The 20,155-nt window shown below is 37.5% G+C and overlaps 1 protein-coding gene across 1 annotated transcript in view; it reads right to left on the reverse strand.

Moving 5' to 3' along the window:
• The window catches only part of COL11A1 (collagen type XI alpha 1 chain), a 239,140-nt gene that overhangs the window by 190,572 nt on the left and 28,413 nt on the right, over positions 1-20,155 (reverse strand). The window contains exons 3-4 of the mRNA XM_032797054.2: positions 12,810-13,023; positions 7,312-7,474 (exon numbers count right to left, since the gene is read on the reverse strand). Coding sequence (XP_032652945.1) covers positions 7,312-7,474; positions 12,810-13,023 — 377 coding nt within the window. The remainder of the gene's footprint in view (positions 1-7,311; positions 7,475-12,809; positions 13,024-20,155) is intronic.

A 20,155-nucleotide genomic window follows, 5' to 3' on the forward strand; every position in this document is an offset into this window, starting at 1 on the left:
GAAGGTTGTTTCTAGACACTTGTGCCCAGAATCTGTTACACATATTTTGTTTTATGTCCCATTTGTTTTCAAACATGAGTTATTCAGCTGTAAATGTAAACATCTGAAAGCCGATCCTTTTGACAGAATGCTATTTGTAAGGATGATTTCATAGAAAGTGTAACTGAGAAAACATACACAGACTAAATGTTGTTCTAGGAAACCCATATGTAGGAATCAGAATGGGGGTTCAGTCAGAATTGGTATCTTCACATTCTCCTAGCTAAAATAAACTTAAGCTTCTAACCGCTACACTGACTTTTGGCACAGTCCTGAACAAGTGGTGGTACATAAGCTGCAGTAACCCAGGAGTCAAGGAGGCTGTGACTCAGAAAGACACTGTGCTTTATTCTGATAGCAGTAAATTACAGCTGGTTTGTACCAGCATTATATTAATAACCCATCTCCACTGCACTGGCTCAGCTATTCTGGCCCGCCAGTCGGGGACAGAGCCGAGGCCTTCTACATTTCATACCTACCTGCTCCACTGAGTAGATAAGCAGGCAAGTAGCCTCATTTGCTCCAGTGCAGCTGGACCCAACATCTGGGTACCCTGCACAGCGATAGATGAAGGATTCTGATTCCCTGCATGGAATAAATTGGGATAAACTCACAGACACTTAGTTTTTCTTTGGATGCCTTCTGGATTAGGTCCACTTTTGTTTTAATTGAAATCAGGTTAAAATCCAGTATAAAGCTCACTACCCTTTATTATCAAGGATTACATCCACAGGACCCACCCTGCAGAACCTCTGCAAGCAAAATTCCCGTTGTCTTTAAACCAGAGTTTTATATGCTGTAGCATTAGGCCCATAGTTCTTTCCTATAACATAAGGATTCGATGCATGTTCTATCAATGTGAAATCTACATATTTTTGGAAGAAAAGAAAATCTTTATAGGGAAATTTCTGCATAAAGACTGTGTTAGTTAATGACATTATAAGATACCTCTTGTTCACACCAACTATACTAAATGAAGAGTGACAAATCCTGAAAGCTAGCAAAATATTAAAAGATCTCTGCTATTTATGAAGTATTTAAACTACAAACATACTTCAGACATATTTTAGTATTTTTATCTCAAAGCCATAAACTGGTGAATTGTTTCATTTCTTCTTGCCCTACAATACTCTGATGCTGCCTTTTTTGTAGTAGCTATTTCTGGAGTTTTGGTTTACAAAGCAATGCTTATCATGTTGTGTATTTGAAAACCCACAAAAGATTATGGCACATCAGAAAATTTGTGCTACACTGTGCAATCCTTCTATGAATGAGCATTTACAAAATAATCCCACTGAAGTCTATGGGTCTACTTAGTTGAGTAAAAGGGTCACAGTAGGCACCTTACAAAAATATTCTGTTTAGAAAGTATTCTTCTTTGCTTCTGTTATTTAATAAGATACTTTCATAACAACAAGGTCTTTGTTTATTAAGCATCTGTCTACTCCTGCTGCTTTAATCCCCACTTCAAGTCAGTATCCTCTGTTTGTGACATCACAGTAATCTCAACAGTAATCAACTTGAGGTCAAAAAATATTGGTTTAGGACTTCAAGTGAAGAACAAGCAGCAGGGGCAGATGAACTTCTAAATTGCAAAGACCCTCATAATAAAACAAAAGTGGAGGCAAATGCTTAAGACAATATGTTTCAAATTTCCTGTGATGTAGTGAACAATTTTTAAAACCAGTATTATTTTCTCAGTACAGCCCTGAAATTGCTGTTTACCTCTCCCTTTTAAAGTAAAAACAAAGATGCAGTTTTCAATGAATTTATTAAAACTCCATCTATACAATATTTGCACTGGTCTGTTAACTCATCCAAGAACACTATGTTTAGTATATTCATAGATTTTAAGGCCAGATGAAACCATTATGATCATCTGGAGTCACACCCTGCATTGCATAAGCCATAAAATTTTCATCAAGTGGTCATATATGCTAGGAATACAATTAAAATACAAAAGGATAGGGCCCAATCTTGGAACCCTCACTTGGAAAAACAATCTTTACTCTAGAGAGAAGATGCCCAGAATGGCACAGAATAAAAAAGTAAAATAATGTATACATAAGGATTAGTCACGTAAATAAGAGCTGCAGTATTGTGCCTATAATTTGGAAAGATACTTTCAGGTGTATGTGCCTACCCACAACAGAATCAAAAACCTGTCATCTCTGGCAAAAGAAAATTGAAAACTACACATTTCAAATGGATTGTATAATTGTCAAATATACCATAACAAATAGCAAGTAGTGATGGAAACAGAGAGGGAGCCAAGATCAGAAGGGAAGAGCAAGAACAGCACAGAAGACAAAGGAGAGCAGTGGGAGCAGAAAGTGGGGTAAGACCTGTGGTAAATGTCCAAGGAATCAGACAGCAAGAGAGCTGATTCCCAAATGTTATCAAATGACTGCTTTACATTTCTTTGAGCCATAAGTTGTGAAATAACCTAGCTAGAAAAAAAAATCAACCACTTTATTATCCTGAGTATTTATTTAAGTGATACAAGTGTGTTTTCTAAAATATTTCACAAACTAGCTACAGTCATTTCTTGGAGTTCTAAATAAATTCACCACAAAGCAACCTGACTGAAAGAGGAATCCTCAGACACATGAAAGCCAAACTGAAGTGCCACAATTATGTCATGTTACAATATCTAGTCTGGCAATGGTTTGTAAGCGTGTATACAAGCCTAAGCCAGAGGGGTTTAGAAATGCCCTTTCAGAGGATATCAGTATACAAGATGTGCTCTAATGAGTCAAATCATTTATCCATCAAATCCATCAAATCCTGCTGCTTGATGCCTAACAGGAAGTGAATTACTCTAATAGTGCAATTGGCCACTTGAGCAATGTTGTTTGTGTAGGGTTAGGTGTAAAAGGGGACAACCCTTCCTGACCTCTACAGTATTCAGGTCACTGAAGGCTAAAATTTGATTATCTTTATCTAAAAGCCTGTTACAGCAAGGTGCTGGGTGCCTGTGATGGGGTATCTACCCCTCACAAGCCCTGAGCAGAGAGAAAGGGGCAATTAACCCTGTGACAGGCTACACCTGGAGATGAGTCAGGGCTGACAAGCTTTTAATTGATGATGAAACCCAGCTGGGCAAAGAGCAGACAAAGCTGTTATAAAACTAGGAAGTAGATTGTAAGAAAGAGGTTGTGATGTGGAGGTCATGCTATGGATTTAGAGCAGGAAAAGAGGAAACTGGGGAAAAAATAGATGCCCTGGTTGGAGAAGCAGTCTGATAGAGACAAAGTAGGAAGGAGCTAGGAAACAGCACAAGGTTTGGAACAGTGCAGATCTTGTCTGCTGGTTTTAGGGTCCCTGGACTGGAACCCCAAGTAGTGAGTGGGCTAGGTTCCCCTACCAGCCACTGTGGAAGTGCAAAGACTGGGCAGTGGAGCAGAAGACTGCCTGAGACAGTTGTCCAATAGGATTCTGAAACCCTGGAAAGGGAGGACTATAGTGAGCTGGCAGGAGGGTCTTGCCACAAAAAGAAACTACTTTAAATGTTGAGAAAGGAGTAACCTTCTCTCCAGGGAGAGACAGTGTGTGCAAGACTAGGGGAGAGAAACCAAAGGAGGGTGTGTCAGAGCAGGAGTGAGCTAATCTCCAGAACAACCACAAGGAGGCATGCTAGCAGAGAGCAGCAAACCCTCTTGTCAGTGCCATTAACTTCCAACAAATTTAGCGGGAATTGAGGGTGCTCATCTGCTTATAAGATCAGGATTTTAGCTTGCATAAGTAAAAACGTCATTACTGATCATAAAATTACTGCCTGCCCTTAAATGAATCTACACTGTTGACTTATATGACTTCTTGTGATAGTAAATACCAAAGGATGACTGTATACTGTGAAGTATTTCCTCTCATGTGCAAAGGAAAGCCTATTAGATTGTGTGTATATATACAAACTAATAAAGTCATCCTTGTTGTCATATTACAAAGCAGTTTAAAAATGAGAAGCTACTTCCTTTGTACTACAGAATCCTAAACACCTACACTAAATACCATCTAACTCTTCACGTTCTACAGCTAAATAAACTTGGGGTTTTTTTCTTGTGTCAGTACATGAGTCAGGGAGCATCTGTTTGGTCTGGGGGTTTGCATGCAGGATCTAGCATGAGTCCCCCATCTCTGACTGGTTTTTCTAGAATAAAAATCCACTGTACAGCTGGCCCAGAGCACAGCTGATGGCAACAGAGTTCTCTCCTGTAGCAAGTATTAATGGGATAGTCTCAAGAGCCTTTTTCCAGTCCTAACAGAAATACTGGAAGAACAGTATTTCTTACATTTCATTTCATTTTCTGAGCTTTGCACTTCAGATGCTGGCTGAAACTGGACACACCAGAAAAAGTATCATGGTATTTTAGCACTTTGAAGAAGGTTCCATTCAAATTTATCTCTGGAAATAAGTAGATCTTCATTTTTTTCCAAAATGGCTTGCCCTTCATTGCTAAGGCATGACACCATTCTTGCTCTCAGGACCCTTGAATGCCATAGGACATGAGTCTTCAAGTTGTACAGCCCTCTGTAGACCAAATCCTTACAATGGCTTTTGCATTTGCTTTCAAGCAAGCTGTTGCTTATAGAAATAGGGGAAGGAGGATGGATGATAAAAGAGGAAGCAAAAAGACACCCTCGAAAGAAGGGGGTTTAAAGGTTGAAACAAAGTGAGAACCTTTATCCTAAGCCAAATACTGCTAGGCACTATTTTACAAAAACGTACTGTAACTGATTCTCTTGGTTGAAGCCAGGGGAAATGGGCTACAATGTCATGTCAAGTACCCTTGAGAAACTGAATCACTAAAAGAACATGCATTTCTGCAATTATGCTACAAGCTGTAAAAATGTTGCTGTTCTCAGTGCTGAATATTTACATTCCAAAAAAAGGGTTTACAGACAGCTACATTATTTTTTTAATGAGTCATAACCAATTTCCTTCTTAGTTGATTAGGAAGTGGAACTGAAAGACTGCTTTGCAAATTCAGGGTAAGAAATGTTGTTGAAAAATCGAGATAACCATCGCTAGCCCCATGTTTATCATATTTTTGAACATGCACACTCCATGGAATAAAAAATAGACAAAAAAAATTGTTTAAGTGGTTGGCCCAAATTCTGATATGTTACATCCACATATCTACATTGAATTCAGGGAGTTGCATGAATGTATGTGAAAACAGAATCTATGTCTTTATTTTTTGTCTCCGTATCTAGTCCTTAATTCCATGTAAATTAACATTTACAACATTAACTTTATTGTGCTGTGCATAGGGTGACTGATTTTATAGGGACAGTCCCGATTTTTGGGTCTTTTTCTTATATAGGCTCCTATTACCCCCCACCTCCGTCCTGATTTTTCACACCTGCTGTCTGGTCACCCTAGCTGTGCAATACCTTTGTCGTGGCACAGCCCATGTTAGAGTTGCTAACCAAGAGGTGACAGCTTGAGAGATTCACACATAGATTGTATTGTTTCTCTTCTTTTTTGGAAAATATCTTACTTGAAGGGATGGAAGGAGTTCAGAATAGAGCAACAAAGGTGAGGGAATGGAATGGAAGTGTTTGCATATCGGGAGAAATTGACACAACAGGGATTATTTATTTTTGAGATAAAATAGCTAAGTGGTGATATGATTGAAAAGCCAACAACCTTTGTGACTGAGAGTGCCAAGGGAAATTTTCAATGAGGCTATGATTTTTTGAGTGTTTGCATGGGAATGTCTTAACCTTCCTTTGACACAAAAAAACTTCTGGAAGTTTAAAATATAAAAATTTAAAAAATATATAGATAAGAGGTGGTAGCATTATAATCAAAGAACTCCAGAGTTGTTAGGCCCCTAACTTGCTTCAGTAAGCAAGCACAGATGACTTAACCAAACATTACCATGTTAGCAGTCCCTCTGTTTATTTTAAAAACAGCTAAACATGATACTTGGCAACACTCTACTGAAACATCAAAAGACTCTCCTTAGTCAATAACAGGTAAAACAAAGAGAGAAATACTGGGAGGTTTTGCAGACCACACACAAGTAGAGTATCAATGAAAATTAAAAGGCAATATTTTTCACAAAATATGTAAGAATGAACTTATGACTAGTGTATTATTTAAACTAAAATCTAAACTCACTTGTAAAACATTGAGAAAATAAACTGCAATCAAGTCATCTGCTTTCTTTTACAATGTGTCCCATTTTCTCACGCTGAATTCCTTTTATTTGCATACATACTACTAAACATGATCATGACAACTTAATAACAAATTGTGGGTCTCAGATTTTGACCCCAAAATGAGTAAAATAATAGTGCAAAGGAGTGCCCACAGCAGGACTCAAAAGAGCTTTCACAAGCCTGATGTAGCCACATATGCAGATTATTCTTGCCAGGCATATAAATAATCTGAGGAGAGGAGGTAGCATGGTGACTACAGGTAGATCCATATGCAGATGTTAGAAGACATGGCTCAACCTTCAGACCCATTAGCCCTGTCTCAGAATACTCCTCTTCAGAAGACAGTGGAGTATGAACTCCCTGGGTTTTGAGGGAAGCAGAGTCATAACACAATACCTTCATGCCACATTGCCTCTCTCAACTGTAGAGTCTCAGGCATACATGTTGCCTAAAAGCCCATGGGCCTAATTCTGGCTTTATCTGTCCTATGGTGAGCAACTCTGTATATGAAAGAAGTTAATTGTTTATCTGCTCCTCTATTCTATTCTCATTGTCCAGCTTTAATCAGTTTCGATTGGCAGAGAACAGAATTTTAAAAGAAACCAAAAGAGGTTTATGACATTGATCTGTTAATCTCTTTTATGTAGTGATTCTACCTAGAGAGACCTCATTATTAGGAGTCACACATTTCCTTAAACATATTCATTTCACCTTTTCCACTTCCTGACCTGTCAACAATAGAAACAGGTATACTCCCTTTTTGCTAAAGCATATTCTAGTTACTGGGAAAATGAATGAATAGAATGAACAATATAATCACCCAAGATATACAGAGTACCTTCAAGACATGTGCTCCTCACACCGCACCTCCTGCACATTCTCCGCCCCCACCCTCCAAAATGGCTGGAATTCACCTTGCTGCCTATGCTTAGCCCAGAACACCAATATGGAGAGAGAATGAGAGAGTTGGAATGATTCAGTATCCTGCGTTGTACCAAATTTGCCTTATGAAGTTTCTAAAAGCTTCTGTTTTAACTTTCATCAGGAACTCTGCTCACCACTAAATCATTTAACAGCAATTCTTTAATGCTGGACTTTTACCTCAAAAACTTCTTCATCTAGAATCCTGGTTCCAAAGACGGTAACACCATTGGCGTCAACAATTGCTCTGTCATTCCTGTTGAGTGCTTTTGTTGTTTTCTCTTTACAGTCAACAATCATGGTAACACTTTTCTTCTTCACACTGATAGCTACCCGATGCCACCTAGCAAAAGAACACAGCTCTTCTGTAAACTGTTTTTAAGAATAGGCTTGTAAATTCAGAGTTCCAAAGTAAGAAAAAATTATGACAAGTTGTAAGCCAATCAAAAATTGCACCTACTACAGTTCATAAAAATCTACACATCAGCATCAATTTTATTTTCATATTTTATCTTCTCGTTTTAAGATATAACACTTCCTTTAATGGTTTATTTTAGAAAGGGCTGTAAATAGCTAGCATATAAAATAAAAATAGAACAGGACTAAAAACTAAGTAAAATATAAGAACATAAGAATGGCTGTACTGGGTCAAACAAAAGGTCCACTACCCCAGTATCCCATCTACCAACAGTGGCCAATGCCAGGTGCCCCAGAGGGAGTGAACTTAACAGACAATGATAGAGTGATCTCTCTCCTGCCATTCATCACCACCCTCTGAAAAACAGAGGCTAGGGACACCATTCCTTACCCATCCTGGCTAATAGCTATTAATGGACTTAACCTCCATAAATTTATCCAGTTCTCTTTTAAACCCTGTTATAGTCCTAGCCTTAACAACCTCTCAGGGAAGGAGTTCCATAAGTTGACTGTGTGCTGTGTGAAGAACTTCCTGTTATTTGTTTTAATCTGCTGCTCATTAATTTCATTTTGGTGCCCCTAGTTCTTATATTATCAGAACAAGTAAAAATAACCTTTTTTAATTCACTTTTCTCAACATCACTCATGATCTTCATACCTCTATCATACTACCCCTAGTTCCTCCTCTTTTCCAAGTTGTAAAATCCTGGCCTCTTAACCTCTCCCATATGGGACCCATTCCAATGCCTATCATTTTAATTGCCCTTCTCTAAAACTTTCTAATGCCAGTATATCTTTTTGAGATGAAGAGACTATCTATATGCTAGATTCAAGATGTGGGCATACCATGGATTTACTATAAGGCAATAAAACATTCTCCATACTTTTCTCTTATCCCCTTTTGAATGATTCTTAACATCCTGTTTGCCTTTTTGACGCCACTGCACACTACTATGGACATCTTCAAGAACTTCCCACAAGGAACAAAAGATCTTTTCCTGATTAGTTGTAGCTAATTAGGCCCATCATTATTGTATGTATAGCTGGGTATTTTTCCAATGTGCATTACTTACATTTTATCCTACATTACAGTTTCATTTGCCTTTTGTGCCAATCACAGTTTTTGGTAGATTTTTGTTGAAGTTCTTCACATCTGCTTTGGTCTTAATCTTGAGCAGTTTTAGTATCATCTGCAAATTTTTGCCACATTCACTGTTTATCCCTTTCTCCAGCTTCATTTAGAATAAGATTGAATAGGATTGTCCTAGACTTACCCTTGGGCAACCACCCACTGTTCTACGCTCTCCATTCTGAAACATGTACATTTATTCCTACCCTTGCTCCCTGTTCTTTTACACCAATCTCAGGTCCATTAAAGAAAATTTTCCTCTCTATCCCATGAAACTTAATTTATGTAAGAGCCTTTGGGTTGAGAGACCTTGTCAAAGGCCTTTCTGGAAATCTAAGACACTATGTCCACTGGATCCTCCTTGTCCACATGTTTGTTAACCCCTTCAAAGAAATCTAATAGATTAGTAAGACATGATTTCCCTTTACAGAAACCATGTTGACTTTTGCCCAACAATTTATGTTCTTCTATGTGTCTGACAATTTTATTCTTTACGATTGTTTCAACTAATTTGCCTGGTACTTATGTTTGACTTACCAGTCTGTAATTGCTGGGATCACCTCTAGAGCCCTTTTTAAATATTGGCGTTACCTTAGCTATCTTCCAGTCATTGGGTACAAAAGCCAATTTAAAGGACAGGTTACAAACCATAGTTAGTAGTTCCGCAATTTCATATTGGAGTTCTTTCAGAACTCTTGGGTGAATGCCATCCGTGCATATGCTTGCACAGAACTGAATGCAGCATTTAATTCCCAGTCCAGCAAAACACTTAAGTATGAAGTATTAATTTCAAACACTTGTGGCCTGATCCAGCTCTCACTGAAGTCAAGGAAAAGATTCCCATGGATTTACATAAGTATGTGTGTTGATGTATCAGAACCTTACTGCAATAGTAATGCATAAAAAAGACATCTATAATAAATGGGTTAGGTAGTTCAAATGATTGAATATCTGATGTACTTACTAGAAAAGCAAAAGCCAATCAGCCTTTTGAAATTAATAAAATTGCATTTAGTATTTTACTTGTTAAAGTCAATCCATAATCCATGCAAGACAGCATAATTTGGGAATTTCCCCCCAAAAAAGTTCTATATATGTAAAATTGCTGCAAGGGAGAGATAGTTTGAGAGAGGGAGATAATTTCTTCTATGTGATACTTACAGATTTGTACTGTATCAAGCCCATACAATATTATCTCCTGAAGTGCTGCTTTAGCCACAAGGAATCTGACACAAAACCCACTGATGTCACTGGAAAGACTCTCATTGACTTTAATGGATTTTGGATCAAGTCCAAGTTGTCTTTCTCTGAATTCTTGCCTTTAGAAGAACTTCAGTGTGTTCAGATTAGAGCTAAATAAACTGTTTACAATATTTCATTAGATTAATTAACTCCCTTTCTGTTCATGAATGATCTGAGAACAGACTTTATTTTTTGGAAATTTGTTTGTTATTCAAAATTATTTGAGGAAAGATTGAAACATATTTGCACGAGCCAATGGGTTGCTTATGAATGACTCACTATTGTTAATGCTTTGCTAGTCACGATTTGCTCTTTGTACTCTATGATTGGTCACCTAAGTCACATGTCTGGCCTCCCTGTTTGGATGACTCTCAAATGTAGGAAGAACTTTCAAGAGGGAGGCACAAACTTTCTAGCATTAATACTTTTGAAATACTTATACTGACATATTTACAATTTTTGTCAACATTCTTTCAAAAATCATTTTGTTTACACAAATATTCAGGAAGTGAATAAAAATGGATTGTGAATACTGCCAAAGTGAATTACTTCTATTTGAAAGACATTAATTCATGAATAATTTTGTGGTATGTGACCAGCTCTAGTATGTACTGCATGGCATTTTGTTATCACGACAAAACACATGCATTAGTTTAGTGAGACTGTTTGCAATGACAAGCTAAATACCTGAGTACCAGAGAATCTTTACATATGACATGGAGTGAGCAAAGCACAGCAGCTCTGATATGCAAAGGCAAGGAGTGTCAGAGAAAATATGTGCTGTTAGCGAGATGCAAGATGAGTACCAGAATTAAATAATCTTGGCTGGCATTTGCAACCATGAAGGGTATCCAAATCAGAGAGATGGTCATTTTTAAAAACGGCTTTTATATATCAAAGGGAACATCTTGAAGCAATGGGATCTTACTGGTTACCAGTACCGCAGACCCAGAACTGGAATTCTATGTTCACTCTGGAACTCAGTTAAACATTATAATTTTAAAAGCAAATGGTTTAGCTGTCCTCAGGCTCACTTGATTGTTTAGAGTTTTTTTTAATTACATTTACATTTTAAGACAAAGCATACCTCATTGTTGCACTACATTTTATGTGGGACAGTTGAGTCTGAAGCATAATATCGGCCAGCCACCCCAAGGCCTGCAGAGGCCAAAAGCATGGAAGAGGTGACTCATTCAGTCCCCACAAGGGAAGGATTGCTTCACATCACTCTGCATCTATCTTTTGGTGAATTCAAAAGTAGTATCAACTCTCTGTTGGGAGCATGCGTGCCAGCCCTTTAAACCAACTCTAGATGAAGCTCATTTGATTTCATCATTTTTATCTGAATCTCAACACATGGAGAGGCAGCAAAGAGTCCTGTGGCACCTTATAGACTAACAGACATATTGGAGCATGAGCTTTCGTGTGTGAATACCCACTTCGTCAGATGCATGTCACCCACGAAACTCATGCTCCAATACGTCTGTTAGTCTATAAGGTGCCACAGGATTCTTTGTTGCTTTTACAAATCCAGACTAATATGGCTACCCCTCTGATACTTAACACATGGAGAGAAATTCTAGCTCTACTGAAGTCAACAAAGAAACATTAGCGAGGACATGATTTTTGTTATATAGAGCAACAAAATGGAAATGGCCTGCTGCTTCAGATTTCCTGCTGCTGAGGGGAACACCTATCAGTTTTTTTGAGCCTTATGATGCTGTATTGTGCAGTAACACGGAAGCTAGTATACAATTTAACTTTTCCTTTGGCCTTCCACGTTATTCTTCAGTAACTTTATAACCCTTAGTCTTGACATTATATGTGAATTTATTTGTCCTCTAGCCTGCAACATTCTTTCCTTTCCAGTGTTTAACAAAAACTTCAATCTGTGTATCTCTGAAAAATGCAGCTGCCATTCCTGCACTGTAGCATAATAAATAAAAATACTTTTGAAAGGATGAATGTTCCTTTAATATAACTAGAGTTGGTGTCAGGGGGCCTTTAAAAATAACAATAATGGTCATGAAAAGTGCCAAACTGACATTTCCAGAGCCTGAATTGTCTTTATCCAAATAACTGGTATAGCAGCTCAGAAGCAATATAAGCTATGCCACATTGCCCTACTAACATGCCTTCACTCTGACTCAGGGAACCTCCTCCTGGCAGAGCAGGGTAAGTTCTGGGTACATATTTGTGTAGGAGGGAGGCAAGTGAAGGTAACTTTGCACTGACACTGTCCCTGGATGCTTGTTGAGCTGAGGGTGACTTCATGGGCCAAGAACAAGATGATTTCATAGCTTCCTATTTTTCACTTAAGTTTTTATTTCTATGACTGCTCTCTTGCTCTTGAATTATGGGAAAGGTCAAATAGGGGCACATACCTGTACTTGTTCGTATTCTTGTATTCTGCAGAAAACTGGAACTAAGGACTTGTCTACATTACCCGCTGGATCGACAGGCAGAGATCGATCCAGCATGGGTCAATTTATTGCATCTATTCTAGACACGATAAATCGACCAAGCACTCTCCTGTTGACTCTGGTATTCCACCAGGGCAAGAGGCGGAGGCGGAGTCAATGGGAGAGTATCAGCTGTCGACTTATCGCAGTGAAGACACCACGGTAAGTAGATCTAAGCATGTTCACTTCAGCTACGTTATTCACATAGCTGAAGTTGCGTAACTTAGATCAATCCCCATCAGTGTAGACCAGGCCTAAGTTTTCCTGCAAAGGGACCTTAGATTCTGCGGCACAGTAGTGCAGCCAGCTGACAATTCTGTAACTGATTCATTTAATTTTACAAATATACTATGTGAAGGAACATTAGTCCACATAGTAATTCCTGTGTTGTTAATTTTTATATTAAAGTTGATTTATTTTACACTTACTTTCCATCAGCAATGTTGACTGTCCTAAAAAGAGGATAATCTTCTGGGACAGGTTTTCCATACTGATCTTCAAACAGGAAGACAGGGGATTTACCAACTTCCACACCTATTTGCTGAATACCCTGTTCATTATAGACAGATAAAAGGAAGGACTGGATCCCCTTTTTAGGTTTCACTGTAATTAATATTGAAAAGTCTTGAGGAAAGTTTCCACCTGAGAAGAAAATGACAAATGTAGTCACAAATCTGAAAAAGATATAACCTTTTTGTGAACATTTATGCTTTACTATTAATTGAGAGATTCTATTTTTCGGTTTTTCCTCCAAAATAAATGTTACAAAAAATCTGATTACAAGAAAATTTCTCTCTTCAAACCTTTGTCTTTATACTTTCTTGTCTTCCCATTCTCACTTTGCTTCCCCAAAGTTTTACCTGAATACATCTTAAAAGCTTGAACTATAAAAACATTGCACATTTATGTAGATGTAACACAATGTATACAAGAGAGGTGGCAGTTCTGTATTAATTACTTTTCTATTCTTCATCCTCTTGAAAAAGGTAGCAGAAATTACTCTAGTTTATAACTACACATTGTAATTTCAACAGACAAAAAAACTATTGATATTATTGGAAATATGTTATTAGACACTTTGCATTTCCCAGTGGCCATTCTAATAGTTTCCACCATTTCTTTTTTGTATATTCCATTGTTTCCAATATCTATATTAAATAAGGGTCAGATGCAGAGGGACCACACATGATTTCATACACCACTTATGTTATTAACACAAGGGTTAACTGAGGCTTATGTGGCCCATAAAGCCATGTGCTGGGCCTCTGCCCTGGGATAAATTTAGTACTAACATTTTTATTTAACCATAGTGCAGATGTTACTTATTAAATTATCTCAGAAATAACTTATTTAAAAACAAAACACATGCCTATTTGGATGTAATAGGAGGTTTGGGCAAAGAAAAAAGTTTTTGTTTTCATTTGCTGCCTGACAATTTCTCTTTGAAGTACACGCCACAAGTCAATCATTGTTTTAACTTCTACAGCCTCAAGAATAAAGAGTGGATGGATACAGCTTTTAAATGAGGGAATGAAAAAGACGGATGCATGTGATGAAAAAAGTGGCTTGAGTGTTGTGATCATTCTGAGGCTTCTTTTTTACTGAAAAACACCCTGCTCCATTTTTTCCACCATCCAAACAGAAAGCAAATGATCTTTGTGCAAGAAATCTCTGTGGAGGTTGATTGGTGGAATTCTCCCTAATCCAGAACCAGGCTCAGGGAACAGTCATGTCGCCATTCTTCAGATGCTATTGTGGCCTGTCATAGCTGCTGCAACTCATTACAGAGCTTTTTAACCTGTGGTTCACCAAAGTTTGTCAACCGAGTCAGCAGACCCTGGCACATCCCTAAGACTGCCCCCAACCAGGCCTTGATATTGTTGTAGAAAGCCTCCGTGGAGCATTGTTCTACTGCTTTTCACTCGTGCAAGGGAGTCAGTGTTTGACCATATGGGCTTACTCACATTGAGGAAATCAAGATATGGAACCTTGACACAGATGATAGAAATGTCATGAGATCAAGAGTTCTTGTGAAATTTCTATGCTTTATTTGCAAAATGTTAGTCATAAAGTTTAAGGCCAGGAAGTACCAGCAGATCCTCTAGTCTGACCTCCTGTATACCATAGGCCACCAACACCAGCCATAGGACACCAACACCAGCCAGCACCTGCATACTAAATTCAACAACCCAAACTAGACCAAAGTACTACTGTCCACAGGAGACTAAACTATTGTGTCACAGGCAGAGCTTGCAAGGGACTGAAGTACACTAGATCCTAAGCACATGACCAAGAACTAGCAAGCTAAGCATGTGTGTGCATGAGAGAGAGAGAGAGAGAGATTGTGTCGTGCCACCTCAGAGCACCAGCCCTCCTCATCCATTGTTACATCTCCAGACATAGCCATCTCTGATCCTTCAGAGGAAGGAGACAAAAACAGCACTGGAGGGGAGAAATCCTTTCCTGACCCCCTACAGATGTCTGGCTGAAGCCCTGAAGCGTGACCTTTAGGAATATAAGACATAAACCAAAAGGGATCCCCAGGGCTGCTGAGCCCTGCCCCTCACACCCATAACTTCGTCTTGCATGAACAACTGCCTTATTTCAGTGCCACAGAATATGAGCCCTAGGTTAAACCTACTCCAAATACTGCCTCCTTGGCCCATGTCTACCCTAAATTAAAAGTGTGGCAATAAATTCAAAGGTAGACATTTGTGAATTAGTTGACTCTAAGGATTTTTTCCCCAGTTTTGACGTTATAGTATTAGAACAGGTGTTCCAGGAACAATCCAGTTCTGGTAAACCCCACTTATGTTAATAATCCAAAGTTTATAAATATTATTTTTTAAGGGTCTTAACGTAGGCTCAGTCATCTCAAATATGACAGAAAAGCTTTTAAGATTTATTTGAGAAGTTTAATGATATCTGAAAAATGAAATAAAATTAAAACACAAACATTGAGGCAAAAATACAGAAAAATGTTAAATTGTATAAGAAACTTAGATTTGTTTTACAGTAAATCTGAATTAAATTATTTATTAAATTAAAAAGCAGACAGGCATCTCAGCCAGAGGCACAACAAGCATAGAGAGCAGACCAGTAAATTGGCTGTATATCAGATTTTAAAAAGACAGATACAAAGCAACACACCTACCCTAAATAAATTAGAAAATAGGCTGTGCCTGTGTGTAATATTAATGAGTCTATGGGATGAACATCATGTTTTGTATAAAAAAAACCCTCAGAATAAGTCAAATCTGTAAAGTTATATGAAGGGCCTTGCATATTATATTATATGATTGCATATTAGAAACAAATATTGTCTCTTAAAACAATATAAAACATATGACATTTATATTAGATTTTAATTTGCAGGTTACTTTTAAGGATTTCTTGACAGCAGAGAGAAAATTTGTTGCATTTAATGCAATTTTTTTCTTCTGTTAATCAAGTATAAACTGCAGATTGAAAATCCATATAAATTATTAAAATAGTCTGGTTTATTTTCCTGAAAATGGTGTTTTTCAGCTAAGAAGATCACTTTATTGTGTGAATTCCATCCTCTTTGATTAAGTACAGGACCTATACATCTCTATAACTCACTCAGAAAATGTGCTTTCAAGAATTAAAAGGAGAGAGTATTATTCCTGTAATTAGAGGATGTTGATGGTAGTCAGAATTCCTGAGTTATTTTACTATCTCTACCTCTGCTTTGAGCAAATTAGGCTATATTCATTGAACCATTCACTTCAATTTCAGGGGACATAATTGTGGGCAGAATATAGCCCTTAACCTTTCTGTATTGCAGTCTATAATTCCCTAAATATATATAAGAATATTTATCTCCATCATAGGGAAGCTATAAAGCTCTGTATAACTGGAAATAATAGTTGTAGCATGTGCTGTAGCTAGCGTTGTATTCCATCTTCTACTCTACCCTTCACTTTTCACTTGATCTTAACTTTCTCTAATTCCTTTTTAGCTGAAATTTTTGTTTTCAGCCCATAGGTAATTTAAAAAAAAACAAAACTAAAATCTAATTAACATGCTTTAGCCATTTCTGAGCATGAACAATATTCCTTTTCTTGTATGTTCTGATAAGAATTTTGCCATTAGATAGAAACTTAAAAACTGGTTTTCTTTGTAGATATCAACAAGTCTTTTTTTTTTTAAATTAAAAAATCAAGAATGGTTTTTAAGAAAATCAGTTCAGAAGTCTTAAAAGTTTAAAGACTGAACTCTAAGTTGGCATTTTGTAAAGGTGGATCTGATTATTTTTTTTTAAGATTTATTCAAAATTAGAATGGGTTTATCATTTTGGGGCATTCTTTCAAACAATCTAAACTACAGCTGCCAGATAGTTTAAGCAGCTTTAAATCTTTAGAGGTCTTAAACGGCATTAGCTGCTCTAAGGATTTAAAGTTGTTTAAACTGCTTAAACTACCTACAGATGTAGAATGCTTAAGAAAATTAAATTTCTTTAAGGGTTAAAAGTAGTTTTAAATCATTCAAGCCTGTCGGTGTCCTTAAGTGTTTCAAGTGGTTTATTCAGCTTGTAGACTTTTAAATAAAGATGGCACAGGTAAGGACAACAGGGTTCAGGTGAACATAGTTAAGGGTGGCTAGATTCATCTCTCCAAGCCAAATAGCTCTGTATTTCTATCCATCTATTCTTCCAGGCCCCTGCCTCTATGATAAATTAAATGTACCTTCTTCCCACCCCCCCACCCAAAAAAACCCCCAACAACAAAACCCTGGCACAAACTCAAAATTCAATTACACTGCATGCATTTAGTATTTACTAGTCTTGCTTTTCTTGTTAAACATTAACCTTAAAATGTTGTAAACAATAAAACCTACAAAATGTGCAATCTGGCTAAGTTAGTGTCATGAGACAGATGTTGCCAACTGACATTTCTGATTGCTTGGATTCTCAGGATATGTCTATGCTACCCACCGGATCGGCGGGTAGCGATCGATCTATCGCGCATCGATTTATCGCATGTAGTGTACATACGATAAATCAATCCCCAAATGCTCTCCCATCGATTGCTGAACTCCAGCTCAGTGAGAAGCGGAAGCAAAGTTGAAGGAGGAGCAGCGGCCGTCGATCGCGCACCGCAAGGACGCAAAGTAAGTGATTCTAAGTCAATCTAAGATACCTCAACTTCAGCTACTCTATTCTCGTAGCTGAAGCTGAGTATCTTAGATTGATTTCCCCCTCCCCCGCAGTGTAAACCAGGCCTCAGACTTATCGCTTGCATTAAGTCTAGATGTTTGCCTTTTTAAAATATCAGTAATATTAATAGAACTAATAATGCTACAAAAGAATAAGTACAGTATTATAGACAGAGTTGATGATTGCTTTCTTATCATATATCCTTTCACTGTTGGGAAAAGAATGTCCACCACTATATTACCACTAAGGGAATGCTTAGTGTTACGTTTATTATACTGTCTGCACTAATGGTGCTTTGTGTGCTTTATATTCATCATATTTTAACTTTGTTAGTAAAAGATTTTCAGACTATAATGGGAATCTATGAAGATTTGGGGCTTGATTTGGGATCTTATTCTTAATGGACTTGATCCATTGAAGTCAATAGGAAACTTTATGTTGATTTCAGTGGGCTTTGGATAGGGTCTTTTAAAGCAAAGTTGTTAGTTTACAGATGAAATGACACTATATAGCATACCTTTTAATATTAGGTTGAATAGATAACAGCAAAAGGAAAGAAAGAACAAATGATTGGGATGAAAGGAGGCCAAACAGATAACTTGAAAGGATCTGAACACCTGCCTTGTCTGAACTGTTAATCTGAAAGAGATGTTGAAAATGCTTAAGGCAGGTAGCACTAATTCATCTAGTCTGAGCATGTGCTTTTCAATCAGATAAGGCACTATGGAAGCTTTTTGAGGAAAGTCACAAAAATGAGTAGCATTGTTTGCCTCAGTTCAGTGAGTTTTGTGTATTCTGTACTATGATATGATATAACCATGTGTTTAATCTTGCACCAAAATTGTGAATGATAAGCAAATTGCTTCAGAGGGGAAGCTAGTATCAACATAATCAAATTAAGAATGTGACTCAAGCATTTCTTATTTATGACAAAGTATCACGCTTACATGCTTAGCTGAAATAGTTATCAAACTTTCTTGATCACTTTTAGATTTCTTGGGCAATTTTATTTGATCAGTAAGAATGACTGGGTAAGTTTTAACAATGGCAACAATGAAATGATTAGGAAAATCATTATCTGTTGTGTTATCATTCCTTGAAAATGTAAAAAAAAAAATAACACAAGGTAATAAGACCATACAAGAATATAATATCTTATATGATATTAATTGTATAATATATTTCAACTTGTGAGTTCAAAGCAGTCTACAAACATTATATAATGAAGCCTCAATACCCGCCTGTGAGGCAGGTAAATATTATTTCACTGATATTTACAGATGAGGCACAGAGACATTAAATGACTCCTTCAAGGTCACACAGTGAACTTCAATATTTAGTTGTCTCTCTGTCTCACAGTAGCTAAAGAGATACCCAAACCTAGAAATCAGTTATGATAGTGGATAAGGGGACACTGTAACATGTACTTTGAGTTCACTAAAATGTTGGCTATTGGTTTGCTCACTTCTTAGTCCCGTTTAACATCTTTTTTTTTTTTGGTCTTTCCCCTATTATTATATTATAAATATATACACACCCACTGGGCACCCTGCTTCTGAAAATTTAACAAAATTCTCTGGGCTAACATGCCACATAATGCACAGCAGAATTTGTACATGTTCTCTGAAAAAAAACACAGAAGGAATTTTTTCTTTTTTGTCATGGTAAGGGAATTCCAGACCTATTGGGCGTTTTCCAAAGATCCTAGAATGAGAGAGCTCACTTCCCTTCCCTGGACAAAGGTAGCAAGCTGACTACGCTCTATGAGACTTCTCATTGGGGTTGGGGGGCTCAGGAACAGTGGGTCTTATGGAGAGGTTCTCCCACCCAGCAGTGGGATGCATCCTACAAGTACCTTCAAATACCGTGCATACCCCCCAACCCTTGCCAGTCACGACCAAATGAAACACTGACATAATTCCTAGAATGCCATCTCAAAAATGCCGCACACTAGAAAGGGTATCCCACTGACACATAATCAGTGCTTTCTGGATCTGCCATGGCATTGCTCACAAGAACCATGGACAGGAAGAAAATTATAGTAAATGGAGTGAAAATCATAGTAGATCTTTCTATAGTAAGTGGTTAGATGGTGGTCCAGGCACATTCATTTTCACAGAAAGCATTCATTACACCACATAGTGTTGTGTCCAGAAGTTGTTTTAGGGCTCAGTTCATTAAGTACTGCTTACTGGACTCTAATAAATGTTTTCTTCTGGTTTCTTTATTCAAAAAGTGTTTTTCCAAATAGATAATGCATTTTAAGCCAGTTTTTTCCTCTCTCTTTAAATGACAATTTCCCCTTGCATGCCCCAGAAAGGAGAGTTCAAGAGGTGGAACAGCAGGGTGAAACTGAGTGCTCCATTTTAGTTCTAATCCAGAAATCCTGCAGAGGTTAGAAAGAAAAGCACCTAAACTGAGGCTGCCAAAGGCAATTTAAATTTACGTGCCAACAAACAACATAATGAACATATTTACTCTGGCATTCATGAACCAAATGAGCAGTTACTACTGTAGCTGCCAAATCTAATAGTTAGTGTAGTAAACGTCTGTCTCAAATCTGGACTTAGAGTTCAACATCTGAGTGTTTACTGT

The sequence above is a fragment of the Chelonoidis abingdonii genome, chromosome 7, assembly GCF_003597395.2.
Source record: "Chelonoidis abingdonii isolate Lonesome George chromosome 7, CheloAbing_2.0, whole genome shotgun sequence".
Lineage (NCBI taxonomy): Eukaryota > Metazoa > Chordata > Testudines > Testudinidae > Chelonoidis > Chelonoidis abingdonii.